The sequence below is a fragment of the Macaca thibetana genome, chromosome 14 (assembly GCF_024542745.1).
Source record: "Macaca thibetana thibetana isolate TM-01 chromosome 14, ASM2454274v1, whole genome shotgun sequence".
Taxonomy (NCBI): domain Eukaryota; kingdom Metazoa; phylum Chordata; class Mammalia; order Primates; family Cercopithecidae; genus Macaca; species Macaca thibetana.
Genome location: NC_065591.1, coordinates 40,351,234 through 40,370,828, shown reverse-complemented (window position 1 = coordinate 40,370,828; position 19,595 = coordinate 40,351,234). Strand labels below are relative to the sequence as shown.

At 35.3% G+C, this 19,595-nt stretch overlaps 1 protein-coding gene across 2 annotated transcripts in view; it reads left to right on the top strand.

Moving 5' to 3' along the window:
* LUZP2 (leucine zipper protein 2) overlaps positions 1 to 19,595 on the top strand; it is a 580,450-nt gene that overhangs the window by 404,930 nt on the left and 155,925 nt on the right. For both annotated transcript variants that reach the window (XM_050755404.1, XM_050755405.1), the window contains exon 6: positions 14,167 to 14,229. In XM_050755404.1, the coding sequence (XP_050611361.1) occupies positions 14,167 to 14,229 (63 nt within the window). The remainder of the gene's footprint in view (positions 1 to 14,166; positions 14,230 to 19,595) is intronic.

The following is a 19,595-nucleotide window of genomic DNA, read 5'->3' as shown; positions in this document are numbered from 1 at the left end:
TACAGAAGCTAAAAGGGGGTGGATATTTTCTCACTCACACCCTGGTAAAATATGGCATTAGCCTAAAATATAAGTTTAGTTACTTGAATGTTCTTCTTTGCTGTTCTTAACCATAAGAAAGCGACAAAACTATGTGATTATGTATAACATGTGGGTGGGGGGCAAAAATATTTAAGCATGATATCAATCACATACTGGAGGCATATAACTAAAGAAACTAGGCTATACTAGCACTAAGACAAGGCTTTATCAAGGTGAGGAGGTGAGGCAAACATCATTACCAGATTCCAAATTTTTCTCTACATATTCAGGTCTTCTTTTTCTAAAATCTATTCTCATATAAACTATGTGATTTGTTTCAATACCTAAGTAATGTCAAATGATAATTGTTTCAGAAATAAGAATGATCACGTATTGTAAGTGAAAAGGTTAAATTGGTAAATTGTTTGAGGATCAGAATTCCCTTTGCAGTGTCTGGTGCCATCATGTTTATGAAGAACATGCCATCTGAGAACAATTTCAGTATGGTCTTTGGGGAGAGTCTCCCCTGTGCCCCACAGTTGGCTCAGCTGAGGCTGCTTGTAATTAATTATCCCCAGATTCTGGACACATTTCAAAATACTGAAATGTTCTAATTTTTAAACTCTGGCAATGACATTTAGCTTTATGGAAACATTTCTTTACACTGTTGCCCAGAATTACCAACTGCCAGAATAAATTATGGACACACATTATAATCACTGCCCATTTATGGATGGCCACAAAGATATCTATGTTGTGGAGTGACAGTCTTTCCTATGCTCATCCAGGTGCATTGTGGAAGTATATCATAAATGTTTTAAGTAAAATGATGTTCATTTCTCTGCTTTAACACCTTAGCATTGGACAAAATAAACAAAAGGAAATTCAAGTGAAATTTTCTTTGCTATAATGAAGAAATAGTTGTTCTCCCCCACCCCCATGGAAATCAATATATTCAGATAGAGATTAGATTACATGATACACAAATTTCCCTCTAAGAAGTGTATAATACAATTGTGAATTAATACATGAGCAAATATATTATAAAAATTGTAACCAAGCATATACTCAGGGAGAAAAGATATGGAGTCTCAAATTCTGTTAATACAGAGGTGATAACAAACTAATTATATGTAGTTATCAAAATAATTATTCTACTGTTTATCAAACTTAATTACAAGACAAAAAGAAGCACGTGACAATAATGACATGAATAATGCAAATTCTAGCAGAACCTTTAAAAAATCTAGAATATAGATGTTTTCAGATATTCTGGCAGTATTCATCTATGCAGATATAATCTCTTAAACAAGTGATATCACCGTTTAAAACTAGTTATTTGCTTGGGGTAACTGACTAGCAGTCATTGACTCTAATCAATCTTGTAGGCTTGATTTATGAATAAGAATTTTGCAGCTGTGAAAGCTGAAGTTAAGGAGGTGGGGAAGCATTAAAGAGGATCATCCAGAGCTGTCATACATGAATTCCTAATGTATTAGGAACTCTACTTACTGGCATCATAAAATGAATTGGTTCTTTGAGATAGTCACATAATCTGGATTTATTCATCTTTATCCTGAAATACATTATTTCATAGATGGTAAGATTCACATGTTTAATAATACATAATGACAAATTGTGCAAATAAGAAAATATAGGCACATATTTATATGAATATGCTAACAGAAATTTCTAAAATCACATATAGAAAAATATAAAGTATTTTGGGGCCATTTACAGGAGTAGTGAAAGTTCTTACAACTCTCAGTTATACCCAATGATGTCTCGATTAGTACCTATTATAAAAATAAAATTTATAATAGAATGTTTATACCATCCAGAAAAAGTTAAAATATATTAAGAATAACCTATTTCTCTTTAATAAAGCATATATATAAAACTCTATTTGCTAATATTTCTATTCTCTAAAACATTCTGTTTATAGATAAGTCCTCTGCTATTTCTAGTCAAATGCTAATCTTTTGAATGAAGCTGAATTAGGTAGACAACTACTGGATGTATCCTGAGAAACAAGTAATGTGTATATTTCATTTATTTTATAAGTAAGAGCTACGGACTGAGGTCACAATCTTTTCAAGGGTTATTAAATTCATTATTTTAACTAACACTTTTGAACATCTACCTTATGTTGTTAATTGAGGACATTTCTGAGTATATAACAACATAAGAATGATCGTTTTTAAACTTGAAAGAGATGACAGGTTAATGAGTAAAGGAGAAATATGAAATATCACAGAATTCCTTGACACTAAATGATGTTTTGCAAATACTGAACAGAATGATGTTTGTAAACTTTCTACTGGTTTTCAGGAGTCCCAAGACTATAGGAAAATGTACATCACCTAATTTTGTCACATATGAATAATTGTTTTTCCTTTTTGTTTCCAAGAAGCACAATGTAGACCAAGAGGTAGAAAAAATATTTTTAAAGATACATATTTAAGATGTTCAGCTTTTGTCAAATGAAGCAATAGGTCACAATAATGTCACAGAGACAATGAATTTCCAGCTTAATCCTCAGCAATAACATAATACTCATTATCAGGCATATATTCATTTATTCATTCATGAATGTTACTCATTCACATTCATTAAATAATAACTACAAGTTGAATGATGTTTTCAGTACTGGACGCACAGAAAAGTCAGATTCATTTTTTTATTTAGATGAAGAAGAAGGAACAGAATATAAATAGCAAAAAAAAAAAATCAAAACACAGAAAAAAACAAAAGTAGCAAAACTCAGTACTCAGAAATTCTGCAGAGTATTTATATACACATGCACACATACACACTCACATTCACACCTTATAATACCACTTTTATTATGCTATTTTGCATAGAAAACTCTTTAGGAATATTACATTTTATTAAAATAACAACGGAGATCCTTGGAGAAGATTACACATAATACATCACCTAATAGCATGAAGGTTTTTATCTGCTTATCTTGTCTCCAAGTTTTAAATATACACATTTAAGCTTTACACATTTAGACTCACAATATGGGTAACATTTTATTTTCCATATTTTCAGTTAATATTACAATACTTCTTTAAAGGCCTGGCATGTATTTTTTTCACTGCCATCCAATTTCATGCTGACATACAAACACATGAACAAACACACACACGCACACACACGGATTATTACTTTTTAAAATTTTGGCCATAGTTTTAGACATTTCCCTGCAAATTGTTTTCCTCTAAGAACAATTTAATATGCACATCTGTCCAGGAGACTAATTATAAATCTGCTTTACAATTAGTAGAGATTTTTGATAGCTATATAATTTTCATTGTACATTCTGTGTTTCAATTGTTTATTTTCGTATCTGTAGAAGGTGAGCTCTTCAAAAGCAGATAACTCCTGTTTTATGTTTGTATTCTCAAGATTTAACACTGAGTCTAGCACAGAGAAGTCAATGAATATCTGTGAGTGAATAGAATATGCACAAATAAATGAACATTTTTAATGAATCTTTAAAAAAATCATTCCTTTTTGTGTGTGTGTATATGTGACAAAGTTTCATTCTTGTGCCCAGGCTGGAGTGCAACGACATGGTATTGACTCACTACAACCTCTGCCTCCTAGGTTCAAGCAATTCTCCTGCCTCAGCCTCCTGAGTAGCTGGGATTACAGGTGCCTGCCACCATGCCTGGCTAATTTTTGTATTTTTAGTAGAGATGGTGTTTCACCATGGTAGTCAGCCTTGTATGGAATTCCTCACCTCAGGTGATTCACCCACTTTGGCCTCCCAAAGTGCTGGGATTACAGGCATAAGCCACTTCACCCAGCCAAGTAATTTCAACTTTTATTATAGATTAAAGGGTATATGTGCAGATTTGTTATATGGGTATATTGTGTGATGCTGAAGTTGAGCATAGTACCCAGTATTTTTTTTTTCAGCCCATGCCTCACTCTCTGCCTACCCTATCTAATAGTCCCTGGTCTCTATTTTCCTTATCTTTATGTCTATGTGTATTCAATGTTTAACTCCCCCTCATACATGAGAACATGTGACATTTGGTTTCCTGTTCCATTTAGCCACTGTGGAAAGCAGTTTGGAGCTTTCTGAAGAATGAATCTTTTCATTAAAAAAAATTATACTCTCTAGACTTTACATACGATAGAGGTTAACTGGGGACAATTGAGAATGGGATGTCAATTAGAGTAAGTAGGAAGATTACAAAAAACTTTCAGAAGCAAACAGTCACTACAATCAAAATAGTTATTGGACACATAGAACATGAGGAGGAGAAAACACAAACCAGGATAATGGCTGGGTGAAGTCAAGTTCTTGGGACTTAGGAAAAAATAACCAATCTATCTTGGTTGCAGCAAAGCGTTTATATAGGTAAGACAGAAGACTGGTGAGAGATTCTCAAATTTTTAATCCGTTGAAAGTCAGTCTGTTTGTAATGTATAAAACTCCATGAGAGATTTTCAGTGGGGTGGCGTAAGATTCTCACCAGATTTTAGGAAGTTGAGGAAGATTATCCTGAAATAAATGTGTTAAGTAGGTTGAGTTACAGTGAACCTTAGAGTAGGCTAGAAAATTAGCTCTTCAAAGAACCCAGCAAGTGGGAGTCAAGCTAGAGGAAGAACAAGAGGATAAAAACTTTACGAATGATAATATATATTAAAAAAAAAACTGCAAGAAAAAAAACAGATTTTATTTTTTTTAAATGTATCCTTTTTTTAACTTTTATTTTAGAATCAGGGGGTGCAGGTGTAGGTTTGTTTCCTGTATAGACTGCATGATTCTGAGGTTTGGAGCATGAATGATCCTATCACCCAGGTACTGAGCATAGTACCTAAGAGTTTTTAAACCCTTGCCTGCCTCCCTCGCTCCTCACTCTTGTAGTCCTCATTTTCCATTGTTGCCATCTTCTATCCATGAGTACCCAATATTTGGCTCCCATTTATAAGTGAGAACATGTGGTATTTGATTTTCTGTTCATGTGTTAATTTGTTTAGGATAACAATCTCCAGTTGCATCTATGTTGCTGCAAAGGACTAACTTTCCTCCTTTTTATGGTTGGATAGTATTCCATGGTATATATGTACCACATTTTTTCTTTATTCAATCCACCGTTGTTGGGCACCTAAGATGATGCCATGTCTTTGCTAATGTGCTGCAATGAACATGTGAGTGCATGTGCCTTTTGGTAGAAAGATTTGTTTTCTTTTGGATCTTTGGCCAGTAATGGGATTGCTGAGTCAAATAGTAGTTCTCTTTTAAATTCTTTGAGAAATCTTCAAACTGCTTTCCACAGTGGCTTCACCAATTTACATTCCCACCAATATTGTATAGGTGTTCCCTTTTCTCCACACCCTCATCAGCATCTGTTGTTTTTGACTATTTAACTATAGCCACTCTGACTGGTGTGAAATGAGATCTCATTGTGATTTTGATTTGCATTTCTCTGAAGATTAGTGATGTTGAACATTTTCTCCATATGATTGTTGGTTGCTTGTATGACTTCTTTAGAAAATTATTTGCTTATGTTTTTGTCCATTTTTTAATGGGGTTATTTATTTTTTGCTTGTTTAATTGTTTTTCTTATAGATTCTCAAACAGATTTTACATCTTTGTCCCCTTCCTTTTGCCTTGCCTTTAACATGGATTCCTCCCCTTTTTGAAAGAGAGTGACATAGTGAAATTTGCAGTTCAAAAAAAGAAAAAATACATTGGCAATTGAAATTTGTGTAACACTCTATGATATGCATTTATATATAAATATGTTCAGTTTTAACAGATGCCTATTAACATATAGTTGAATGGATCTAGGAGATTCTGCTATTGAGAAAAAAAAAACTGGAATGTATTTTCAAAATTGTACAACTCCTATTCATACTATTTTATACTTGACATATCTATGAGAAAATATCCATGAAGAGAAATGTAAGAGCTTACATAAATTGAAAGAGTCAAGCATATCTAAGACATCCAGTTTACTTATGAGTGACAATTATAAAAAAAAAAATTCAAGTAAGTATGTCAGATCCTTGGATCTGCTTTCAGGTACTCTGGCCAAATAGCCGTAACATCATCTTTAAAAACTGAATTTAAGGCTGGATGTGGTGTCTCATGCCTACAATTCCAGCACTTCGGGAGGCCGAGGTGGGCGGATCACGAGGTCAGGAGATCAAGACCATCCTGGCTAACACGGTGAAACCCCGTCTCTACTAAAAATACAAAAAATTAGCCAGGCATGGTGGCGGGAGCCTGTAGTCCCAGCTACTCGGGCAGGAGAATGGCGTGAACCCGGGAGGTGGAGCTTGCAGTGAACCGAGATCTTGCCACTGCACTCCAGCCTGGGCGACAGAGCTAGACTCCATCTCAAAAAAAAAAAAATAGGAAAAAGAATTGAAAACCAGGATGGGTCAGAGGGATGCACATATACCCATGAAATGTGACAATTTCTTGTGTAAAAAGTAAGCTTTTAAAAACACATTTCCAGTCTCCTATGAAAACTACAAATTTTTATTTGCCAGCGTTTTTGGGGTGAAACCCAAAAACCCTTGTGAGGTACTTGGAAATGGACTGGAATTCTGAAAACAGTAGGTGGAAAATGAAGGCAAAATAGTACAGTTTTCTATTAGATGGCACCAATGTTAAACTCTGAGTCAGGAGACATTTATCACATCATTTCCTGAAACAGAATAAAAACAAACAAACCAAAGATTGTCTTTTCTACCTGTTTAAGAGATTGGTAGTTTTATTAACTTATTTTTCTCTGAAAATAACATACACATATTGGCAATTTTCTTTCACTTTCTCTAAACTAGATACAGTGATGTAATAAGAAATTTATCAAATTTTCATACTTTGAAAGATTGAAAAGTTTAGAAATGTCTAAACTTATTCACTTGCATTTATAGATCCCTCATCAGGGATACCTTTTTTTTTATTCATTTACTCCAAATTATGTATGTATCCATTATAATTTTATAATTGTTCACTCATCTTCAGATTTATTATATATCTTATAGCATGTGATTTAGTAATTATGTATGACTGAGTGTGATCTTTTGTTTCAAATGTAGGCTATTTGAATTGATATTATGCCACTTCTACATTTGAAGTGGTACAATATCAATTCTAAATAGACTTCTAAATATACTAAATAGAGGCTAGAAAAACAAGAAGGTGAAAGAAAAACAAATTGTGAGATTGTAAACAAAACCTGGCTCTATATATTGATTATATTAAATTTCATGTAAATACTTTGAGAGAAAGCTATTGCCAGACTGTATAAAAATATACAATCAAATTATACTTGACAATTATTAAAATGCACTTTAAATACAAAGACACAAGAAAGATGAAAGTAAAATATGAAAATATATGCTATGCAAACTCCAAGAGAAAAGACTTTAGCAAGTCTAATATCAGATAAATTAGCCATGACAAAACAAATTGCCAGAGAAAAAGAGAGGCATATTATAATGTTAAAAGGGGCAATCCTTTATTCTAAAAGACGTAACAATTCTTAAATTTGTAAGCACCTAAAAAAGCTTCAGATTTCATGAAGCAATAATTGACAGACTTAAACAAAGGAATAGACAAATCCACAATGACTTTTGGATATTTTAATATTCCTTTCAAGCTAATAGATAGAACAAAGAGAAAATTCCGTGAAGATGTAGAAATTGGAAATCTAATGACTTTCAAGTTCTTTATATGTCAATGCTGAAAATGAAAGTCTCTTTTGTAATATATACTTAATGTTATTTCTTTTTTTTTTTTTTTTTTTTTTTTTTTTTTTTTTTTTTTTGAGACGTAGTCTTACTCTGTCGCCCAGGCTGGAGTGCAGTGGCCAGATCTCGGCTCACTGCAAGCTCTGCCTCCCGGGTTTATGCCATTCTCCTGCCTCAGCCTCCCGAGTAGCTGGGACTACAGGCGCCCGCCACCTCGCCCGGCTAGTTTTTTTGTATTTTTTAGTAGAAACGGGGTTTCACCGTGTTAGCCAGGATGGTCTCGATCTCCTGACCTCGTGATCCGCCCGCCTGGGCCTCCCAAAGTGCTGGGATTACAGGCTTAAGCCACCGCGCCCGGCCACTTAATGTTATTTCTAAATGAACTTCACCATCTTTGCCAATGATAGCTATTTCTATTGACTGATTTCCTCCTCCTCTGTCTTAAGGCTCTCATTTTCCTGATTCTTACGTTTAATGATTTTGACTGAATGCTGAATTATAAATGTTACATTATTCGGCACCTGGATTTTGTTATCTTCTAAGAGTATTACAGTTTATTCTAGTAGATACTAATTGTTTAGGGTGGTTATTTTGAGTTTTGTTTTTAAGCTTTATAAGTTTGGTCTAAATGAGCCTTTACAGGACTGTTCTGACCCTGCTTGTAAGACAGATCTAAGGTTTTTACTAAATATCGTAGTGGTTAAGTCTTTCCATTCTGACTTGTTGGAAATTGAATGTCTAGGTGAGCTCTAGTAATTTTTCACCTTGCAGTTCTTTTCTGGTGATTCTTTAGCTGGCCTTGCAGCATGTTTGCTTATGCATATGCAGATTTCCATTCATCTGAAGACATAAGGGAACACCCCTGAAAATCCTCTGTACTCTTTTTCTACATTGCATTCTTAAATTAAGTTTAGCCCAAAGTTGCCTTCTTACACATTTTAAGTTTGGCCTAAAGGTTTCTCTATACATAGTGAAGTATAACCTAACTTACATGTTAAGCAGAATGTAACCTACACTTGTGCCAGCCACTGAGTTTTTGCCAATCAAGAGAAGCCGACTGTTAAAACCATGTTCAAACACAGCAAACACCAAGCTGTAACCAATGCATGGCTGTTTTTGTATCTCACTTTCATTGTCTGTATGTCATTTTGCTTTTTCTGGGCATAAATCTTTGATCACATAGCTGCATTGGAGTGTCTCTGAACTTATTCTGGTTAAGGGGTTGCCTGATTTGCAAATCATTCTTTGCTCAAACTGTTAAATTTAATTTGTCTAAGGTTTTCCTTTTAACAGCTTCAAAGCCTCTGCTGTTTTGTAACATAAATTCCACCTGATCATCTTCCCCTAATCTTAAACTCTTCTCAACTAACCAAAACTTCTGCATTTTGCTTGGGTTTTTCTTCTGTATGATACTTCATAAATTGCCTCCAGAGAAAAACAAACAAACAAACAAAAAAACCCAGACAAACAAAGAAGAGCAACTGCAGGGATTTCTTGCCTACTTCTCCTCTCTTTAGTACGATAGTCTGGCAGTAGTGGTTGTCTACTGTCTTAAACATTTGTTTTATTATATTCTGTCTAGTTATCTTGTTCTTTATGGCAAGAGGGCTTGTCTGAGGCCAGATGCTTCATATTGGCTAAAAGAGTTATTTTCTCAATTGATTTTTGACAAAGGCTCTTATATATTTCAATGTACAAAGGAGCACTTCTTCAACAATTGGTGCACAAGCAACTGGATGTTTGCAATAAAAACTAAAAGTGAACCTTGACCCTTACCTCACTTCATTTAAAAAAAAAAAAGGTAACTTGAAGAAGATTACACAAAAGAGTATACCCCAAAACTATAAAACTTTAAGAAAACTATTTGAGAAAAAAATTCTTCATGACTTTGAAGTAAACAAACATTTCTTAGGGCACAGAAAGCACTATTCCCAAAGACTTCTCGACCAAACTTTAGAAAGACTCCTCTGAGTTCGCTTATAAAATGGGCCTTGTCCTCAAGTCTTGTTTTAGACTCTTCTAGTCCAATTGTAGCAGGGATCCTGCTAAGTCAGTTTTGGGAGACTCCCTTCATCCTTGATATCTAAATCTGATCAAATGGCTTTCAGCAAGGATTCTATTAGGCAGCTTTAGCAAGAATCCCTCTACCCATGATTGCTCCTATTAGTAATTGTCTATCCATTGACCTCCATAATTCTGCTCGTCGGCTAGAAATCCCAGCTGTCTTTGCTGTATTTTTGCTATTTTTAGAGTTGAGCCCCATCTCTCTCCCTTACTTCAATAGCCTTGACATTTTTTCAAAAGTCCTGAATCAAACCTTGCTTATCATTTTACTAGTGAACATGAAAAATAGAACTTCAGTAGAATATAGTAGTGTAATATTTTGGTCTCCCTTAATAAAATCAAACATAGATTAATACTTGCAGCTTTATTTCTCAAATTCTAGTAATGAGATAAGTTATTTAGTCCAAAATGTTTTATTGTCAATCAAATTTAGGAAAACCATTTATATTAAACACAATTTTATTATTATTAAAACATCTAATAATAGTAATTAAGTTCAGGAGTACATGTTCAGGGGTACATGTGCAGGTTTTTATAAAAGTAAACTGATAAACTCATGTCATAGAGGTTTGTTGTACAGATTATTTTGGCACCCAGGTACTAACACTTGTACCCAATAGTTATTTATATATTTTTTTGATCCTCTCCCTCCTCCTACCCTCAACCCTCAGGTAGACCCCAGTGTCTCTTTTTCCCCTCTTTGTGTCCATGAAGCACAATATTCTAATAAAAGACTCTGAGAAGTCCAGAGAAAATAAATCTTTTTAACATCGTTCAACTCATATTATCATAGCATTAATCTTTTAGGGGAGAGTGAAGAGTAAATATTATTGAAGAAAGTTAAATGGTTCTATGGAACGTCTTTGTCAAAACTCTAGCTTCACTAATGGTGTGGAATGTTTAGCACTGCTTGCTATTCTATAAACTTGACAGACACATCCTGATCATTGAAAATCCTACTCCAAGTAATTAAGGAATAATCTATTCTGAGAAATCAGTGTGATAAGCAGAGATAACAGGTCACTGAAATAAACAGTATGCTAAAAAATCTTGTGTTGTATATATTAGTTAACAGGTATGTTTCCTTCTCAGAAAATAATATAAAATAATATCATTTTTGAAGGGTAATAATATTTGTTTAATTTATATCATTCAGATCAACATTCAAAATTTCCCGAGTGTTAGCAGCATTAATAAATGAACAAATAATAATAAAAATAAATGAATATAAACATAGATACATAAATGAACAGAAGAAAAAATAGCTTTAAGTGGAGATGCAAATTTTAAATAGTATATACTACAGACACCAACTTTTAAATGTGCTATTTATTAATTTATAGTTAATTCTAATAATGTTTCTCAGTTGTGAGTGGTTTTTGGTAGGACATAAATACTCCTATCCAATGTACATCCCCTATTTTGTCTCCATTTTAAAGAGTTTTATTTTGCTACAATCTGAGCAACACTGCAGAGCCAGAACATATCAGTATACATCCCTTTATTAGGGATACACATCTCTTCAAATATGAAATTAATGTATATCAGATTCGCTTTACAAAAAGAACCCTAATATTGTACCTTGTATGATCAGTGCAAATATTTGCAAAAAGACATTACTTGAATAAATCAGAATAACTTCCTCCCATTTGTGTAAAACATTTCATGGTATTGAAATTCTAACTGAGCTTTTTAGATTTCCAAATTTTAGCTAAACAGGAAAAAACCAAGTATTCTTTCAAACTGGAACAACTGTACCCCCTCGCTCCATGATAGGAAAACAAAATAAAAAACCCTGTTCAAAATTAGCTTGGAATTCTAAGTGAGGAACTCTTAAACTTGATGTATTTGTTCATTCGCTCTGCGTTAAATGCTCATTTTGCTCCTGGTGCTTATCCAGTTGGCCCTCCTTAGAGTCATCATGTATAATATGTACTTGTACCAAGACATTGTCTACTCCTAGAGAGTCAGTATGATGTCTGAATCCTGTGCGTTTTACAGTTATCTGCTCTCCTTTAGTCTGCCCAACTAAAGACAGTCCACGTTCTTCAGTTATTGGGGTAAAAGACAGAAAAGCCTGAGTGCAATAAACCAGATACAATTAAATAGCCATGAGGAGTTAGACTCAGATGGTTAAGAAGTGTCAGAGGAACAAGCATTTGTCTTTGAATTATGTCAATTATGAGATATTTAAAGGGTAACAGATCTGTATGTACTCGCCACAGAAAGAGTATACCTCTCAGGCCTGGAAGAAGAAATGGCTTCTGAGAATCAAGGAGTTCAACATACTGATTTCATTTATTTGTTTTTATATAACCAGCAATGGGATTGCTGGATTACATAGTAACCCATTTTTAATTTTTTGATACACTTCCATACTGTTTTCCATAATGGCTCTACCAATTTACATTCCCGGCACCTGTACATAAGAGTTCCCCTTTCTCCGCATCCTCATTAGTACTTGTTATTTTTTGTCTTTTTGATAATAAGCATCCTAACCTGAGTGCGGTAGTATTTCATTGCTTCATTGCACTTTCCTGATGATTAGTAATGTTTAACATTTTTAGTATATCTATTGGCAGTTATTTGTCTTCCTTTGAGAAATGTTTATTCAGATATATTGCTAATTTTTTTTTTTTTTTTTTTTGAGATGGAGTCTCGCTCTGCCAACCAGGCTGGAGTGCAGTGGTGCGATCTCGGCTCACTGCAAACTCCGTCTCCTGGGTTCACACCATTCTCCTGCCTCAGCCTCCCAAGTAGCTGGGACTACAGGCACACGCCACCAGGCCTGGCTAACTTTTTTGTATTTTTAGTAGAGATGGGGTTTCACTGTGTTAGCCAGGATGGTTTCGATCTCCTGACCTTGTGATATCTCACCTCGGCCTCCCAAAGTGCTGGAATTACAGGCATGAGCCACAGCATCTGGCCTATTTTGCCAGTTTTTAGTAAGTCATATTATTGGATTTTTGCTTTTGATTTGTGTTCTTGGTTTGTTCTAGATAGTAACCCTTTGTCAGCTGAGTAGTTTACAAATACTTTCTCCCATCCTTCAGGTTGTCTCTTCACTGTATTTTCTTCTGCTGTGCAGAAGTAGTAAATCCTTACCTATCAATAGTAACCTTGACTATAAATAAACTAAATAATATAATTAAAGTATATAAAGTGGTTAAATGGACTAAAAAAAGACTCAAATATATGCTGCTTATAAGAAACTTACTTCACCTATAAAGACATGCACAGGCTAAAAGTGAATGAATGGAAAAAGATATTCCATGTAAATGGAAACCAAAGCAGATTAGAAGTAGCTATACTTACATCAGACAAAATAGACTTTCAGTAAAAAAAAAAAAAAAAGATATAAAAAATGACAAATAAGGCCATTATATAATGATAACAGAGTCATTACAGTAGGAGGATATAGCAATTGCAATTACATATGCATCCTACACTGGAGCATCTTTATGTGTATATATAATAACAGATCTAAATGGAGATATTTATTGTGATGTAAGAATAGTAAGGTACTTTAATACCCCACTTTCATACCTAGACATATTATCCAAACAAAAAATCAACAAAGAAACATCAGAGTAAGGCCAGGTGCGGTGGCTGATACCTGTAATCCCAGCACTTCGGGAGGCCAAGGCAGGCAGATCACCTGAGGTCACAGTTCAAGACCAGCCTGGTCAACATGGTGAAACCTCATCTCTACTTAAAATACAAAAAATTTGTATTTTAACAGGCATGGTGCCAGGCATGGCGATGCATATCTGTAATCCCAGCTACCTGAGAGGCTGAGGCAGGAGAATAACTTCAACCCTGGGAGGCAGAGGTTGCAGGGATCTGAGATTGTACCATTGCACTCCAGTCTGGACAATGGAGTGAGACTCCATCTCAAAAAAATAAAAAGAAAGAAACATCAGAGTTTAGCTGTACTCTAGACCAAACTCTAGTTAAACTTCATGGACGTTGACAGAACATTTTGCCCAACAGTTATAGCATACACATGGAATGTTCTCCAGGATAGACTGTATTTTAGGTCACAAATATATATATAAAAATAACATTTTTAAAAAAATAAAATTACATCGATTCTCTTTTCTGCCCACAATAGAATAAAACTGGAAATTACCTTTTTAAATGAATGTGTTAATGCTAATATGCCAAATTTTAATTGAATAAAAAACAATCTTTTACATTACATATTTGATTCAGTTTTACACCAATCCATTACATTTTACATTATGAAGGTCTAATATTGGGACAGAACATAAAGCAGTAGTGCTGACATAATTGAAGAAATCCTTAATATTTCGTCTCTTCTTTGCAATAAAACTATGTTTTCTTCCTCAGAATAAAAGCTTGAAAAACAAACTCTTGTCAGGAAACAAGCTCTGTGGCATTCATGCAGAAGAGGTGAGTACATTTTTGCTTCTTCTAACTTTAACCAGATAAAAACAGTATTATTGCCAGTTTTTTGTTCAACTCAGACATCTGGTAACTCTTTTTCCTCCTAATACAAATGCAAATTTTTAAATAGAAAAAATATATTTTAAACCTTTGAGTATCGTTGTGTTTTAACATTGCAATAACCAAAAGGGAAAAAAAAAAATTAACAAAGGTAGGTAATGGTCACTTTTGTAGATTTTTTTTTTTTTCTGGATTTCTTCCTTATCTGGACTATCAGAATTTCCTTAATAGCAAATTACTGGAAGTCCATAAAATTTCCCTTTTTGTTTCCTCTCTTGTACCTTCTATGTGATGTCTATAAAGTTTTGCGGTGGCAATTGACTGTCAGAGTGAAGATTCTGGGGTTGACAATAAACCATACGAAATAAATACATTCATTGGTTCTATTTGCTGTGTAGGCTGTGTAGTAAAATCATCTCATATATTTCTCAGGGGGACATATGTCATTCTGCTTAATATAGATTTAACTAAAATAATCAATTTTCTATATTTCTCATCTCCAAATCTATTCTTATATCTCTGTAATGTGAAAATGTAGCTCATATAAACCTTAGTAATAGCAATGAAATAGTAATGATACTGTCATGCTAAATAATTGTTGATGCCTCAAGGAGAGGAGACAAGATTCACTGTTTTAGTTGCATCCTCCAAGAAGCACACACAAAGATATATTAAATGTGTAAGAAATCTATTCAAGAAATAGCCTATGAATGATAAGAGACAGTCATGAGTGGCTTCATATCATGACGAATGTCTTATACCTATGAAGCAGAGGGAAGGAAGGAAGTTTAGATGCACTGAGAAAAGTTGCTTACACAAGTTAAGACAAGTTTACCCTTTGTCTCAGAGTTGTCTAGAAGTAAGGCAAAGAGCTTCTAAAACAGCTCTATTGTCTTTAAATTATGGAACAACCCTTGGTTCAAAAATATCTTTTTCTGCCACTATCCTCTTCCAGCAGGAGGGAAAGGGAAGATAACCTGGTGAAGCACGAGCATTGCTTTTCAGGAGTCCACCCAGGAAATAGTCTCTTCTATCTCATTGTACCCTATTTGTTAACACTAGGTCACATGCTGAGCTAAGTCGAAGAGATTCTGGAAAATGTCACTAGGTCAGTAGTCCTGTGTTCACCCCAAACTGAGATTTGTTAAAGAAAGTGAAAACTCTCCTTGAAAAACAAGAAAAAATCATTAACACAAATACAAACATTCAAGTCTAACATGCAATATAACAATCAATTTTATAATATCTTTCCTATAGTATTATATATGGCATTATTAGAAATGTTTAATACAGAAAAACTAAAAGATGATGTTACAGAAGATGAAAAACTAGCCTAAATGGTTTGTAGATCTAATCTAGTGTAATGTTTCATTTCTTTGTATTTTTCTATTTGAACACAAATAGACTTGTACATTGTTTATATTTTAGGTTTTAGAAATAATATAAATGTGGTTTGTGCAGGTTGTATTACAAGAGGGTAACCAGGTGGAATGATGTTTTGAAAAAGAAATATCTAGATTGAAGTTATATTGAGATAATTTATATGTGTTCAGGATTCACATGACATTCATGTATATGAAAGAGAGGAAGCTCCTGTGAGAAATATCTGTGGTGCACGGAAGTAAAAATGGGCTTACCTTTATTGTTTAGTCTGTCAATTCAAGAATAATTCATATTTTTTCTTCATCTCAATGCCTTGGAGAATATATTATCCCTGAATTGTTAGATACTTCACGTATTAGTGTTGCCTAATATTGAAATGTATTGTAATAGGTTCATTGCAATTTATTTGCTATATGTCATTATGTATTTATAGAATAAATTTAGAGCTTAACATTCTTGGTAATGGGGCAGGCGTGTGTTTTTGTCTGTCACAATACAACTTCAAAACAATATGGTGGCAAATTTAATTATTTGATTCACCATCACTACCAAAAACAAAATACGAATATATTGTCTTGGTTAGGAGCTAACATGGAGATTGCCTGTTAGATCAGTGACCCTCAACTGTCAGTGTTCATAGAAGAATAAAATATCTAAATCCCGTTGACACCCAGAAGATTGCCATTGTTTTCATTTGCCAGAGGATAACATTAACAAGAGAAGCTACTATAAACACCATCTACCAAAATCATCATTCCTATTTCATCGAAGAAATGCTGTTTGAACATGAAATTATAGGAAGCAAAAATCTCAGTCTGAAAGATTATCCCCTAAATGGGATAAAAAAAACTGAGATAAAATATCCTATCATGGCTGCCTACTTTTTCATCTTCCTTGTCATTTTATTACAGACAACATTATCATTATTAGCAACTTTAATTTTGCTGTGAAATCTTATGAAAACTTTATGACTCACAGGCACCAACATCTGGAACTGTATATAAAATCACTAATTGTTTGAAGATTCTCCTTTTGATAATTTTAACTTTTCAAAATGTTGCTAACAAGGTAAATAAAAGTCTAAGTTTTAGCTGGGTTTTGAATTAATATACATTATAAAAAAGAGATGTACCCACTCAGAATGCATTTATTCTTTGCGTAATCTTGCCTGAAATCCTCAGAATTTTTTTTTTTTTTTTTTTTTTTTTTGATTTTTTGAGATGGAGTCTTGCTCTGTCTCCGAGGCTGGAGTGCAGTGGCACCATCTAGGCTCACCGCAAGCTCCACCTCCCGGGTTCACCCCGTTCTCCTGCCTCAGCCTCCTGAGTAGCTGGGGCTACAGGCGCCCACCACCACGCCCGGCTAATTTTTTGTATTTTTAGTAGAGACGGGGTTTCACCTTGTTAGCCAGGATGGTCTCGATCTCCTCACCTTGTGAGATGCCCACCTTGGCCTCCCAAAGTGCTGGGATTACAGGCATGAGCCACTGCACCCAGCAAGGATTTTGCTTTTTAACTGAAAATTACCAGAGTGCTGGAAACAAAGAGATGAATAACTGTGAGGAAAACTCCTAAAACATATTTTTAATATATATATTATGATAGCAAAGCTCAAAAAATCTAGTCATTCAAGGCCATCAAATGCAGAAGGTTTTATTGCAGTTCCTGAATGAATCATTGAATAATTGATGTTTTGATAATAATTTTAACTTATGTGGAAAATTTTAAATGATATTCTGTACATTCAGAATATGCACTTTAATTATGTTTTAAAAATGAACACCTCAAATAGCTAAAAGGCAACCATTCTGACACTTGAAAGAGAGCATCAATTATGTGGAAGAATTGACATGCAATTTGCCAAATCACGTGCACCATGTGTGGTAGTAATCTCCCACTCTCCATTGATATTCACCAACTTTAGTATGAGGGGGAAAAAAAAAAAGAAGAAAGTCTGTTTTCCTGAGAAACCTGGTTGCAAATGAGTTCTGGACAGCAGATTGGAACAGCAGGCAGAAAATGCCAATCAACTGTGCATTTGAAATTGTGAGAGATATCATAAATTATTCTTTACTCAAGTCAGCAGCACGAAATGATGATGACCATGTAAAGCAGAATTATCTTAGAGGGCCTCCCCAGCCATGTGGAATTGTGAGTCAATTAAGCTCTTACCTTTGTAAATTGCACAGTCTCAGGTATTTCTTTGTAGCAGTGTGAGATCAGACTAATACAGTAAATTGGCACCACAGGGAATGGGGTGCTGCTGTAAAGATACCTGAAAATGTGGAAGCGACTTTGGAACTGGGTAACAGGCAGAGGTTGGAACACTTTGGAGAGCTCAGAAAAAAACAGGAAGATGTGGGGTGGTTTGGAACCTCCTAGAGACTTGTCAAATGGTTTCGATCAAAATGCTGATAATGATATGGACAATGAAGTCCAGGCTGAGGTAGTCTCAGATGGAGATGAGGAACTTGTTGGGAACTAGAGCAAAGGTGACTCTTGCTATGTTATAGAAAAGAGACTGTCAGCATTTTGCCCCTGCCCTAGAATTCTGTGGAACTTTGAACTTGAGAGAGATAATTTAGGGTATCTGGTGGAAGAAATTCCTAAGCAGCAAAGTGTTCAAGAGGAAGTGGAGCATGAAAGTTTGGAAAATTTGAAGACTGACAATGCAATTAAAAAAAAAAAAAAAAAATTCTGAAGACAAATTCAAACCAAAGGCAGAAATTTGCATAAATAATGAGGAGCCCAACGTTAATCACCAAGACAATAGGGAAAATGTCTGCAAGAGATGTGGAGACTTTCATGGCAGCCCCTCCCATCATATGCCCAGAGGCCTATGAGGGAAAAATGGTGTCATGGTCTGGGTCCAGGGCCTCCCAGATCTGTGCAGTCTCTGGACATGGTGCCCTGAATCCCAGCTGCTTCAGCTCCAGCTGTGGCTTAAAGGGGCCAAGGAACAGCTCAGACCATTACTTCAGAGTGTGCAAGCTCCAAGCCTTGGTGGCTTCCATGTGGTTTTGAGCCTGTGGGTGCACAGAAGTCAAGAATTGAGGTTTGGGAACCTCCGCCTATATTTCAGAGGATGAGGATGTATGGAAATGCCTGGATGTCCAGGCAGAAATTGCCTGCAGAGGCAGAAGCTACATGGATAGTCTCTTCTAGGGAAGAGCAGAAGGGAAATGTGAGTTTGGAGCTCCACACAGAGTCACCACTGCATCACTGCATAGTGGATCTGTGAGAAGAGAGTCACCATCCCCCAGACCCCAGAATGGTAGATCAACGGCCAGCTTGCACTGTGCACCTGGAAAAGGCATGGGCACTCAATGCTAGCCCATGAAAGCAGCCAGGAGGGGGGCTGTACCTTGCAAATCCACAGGGTGGCGCTGTGCAAGGCTATGGGAGTCCACCTTTCATATCAGCGTGACCTGGATGTGAGACATGGAGTCAAAGGAGATCATTTTGTAACTTTAAGGTTTAATGACTGCCCTATTGACTTTCAGAATTGCATGCAGCCTGTGGCCCCTTTGTTTTGGCCAATTTCTTCCATTTGTAATGGGTATATTTACCGAATGCCTGTACCCCCATTGTATCTAGGAAGTAACTAACTTGCTTTTGGTTTTACAGGCTCATAGGCAGAAGGGAATTGTGTTGTCTCAGATGAGATGTTGGACTTGGACTTTTGGGTTAATGCTGGAATGAGTTAAGACTTTTGGGGTCTGTTGGAAGGGCATGATTGTTTTGAAATGTGAGGACATGAGATTTGGGAGGGGCTGGGACAGAATGGTATGGTTTGACTTTTTGTTCCTACCCAAATCTCACCTTGAATTGTAATACCATAATCTGCACATTTCATAGGAGGGACCTGGTGGGAGGTAATTGCATTATGGAGGCAGTTTCTCCCATGCTGTTCTCTTGATAGTGCGTCCT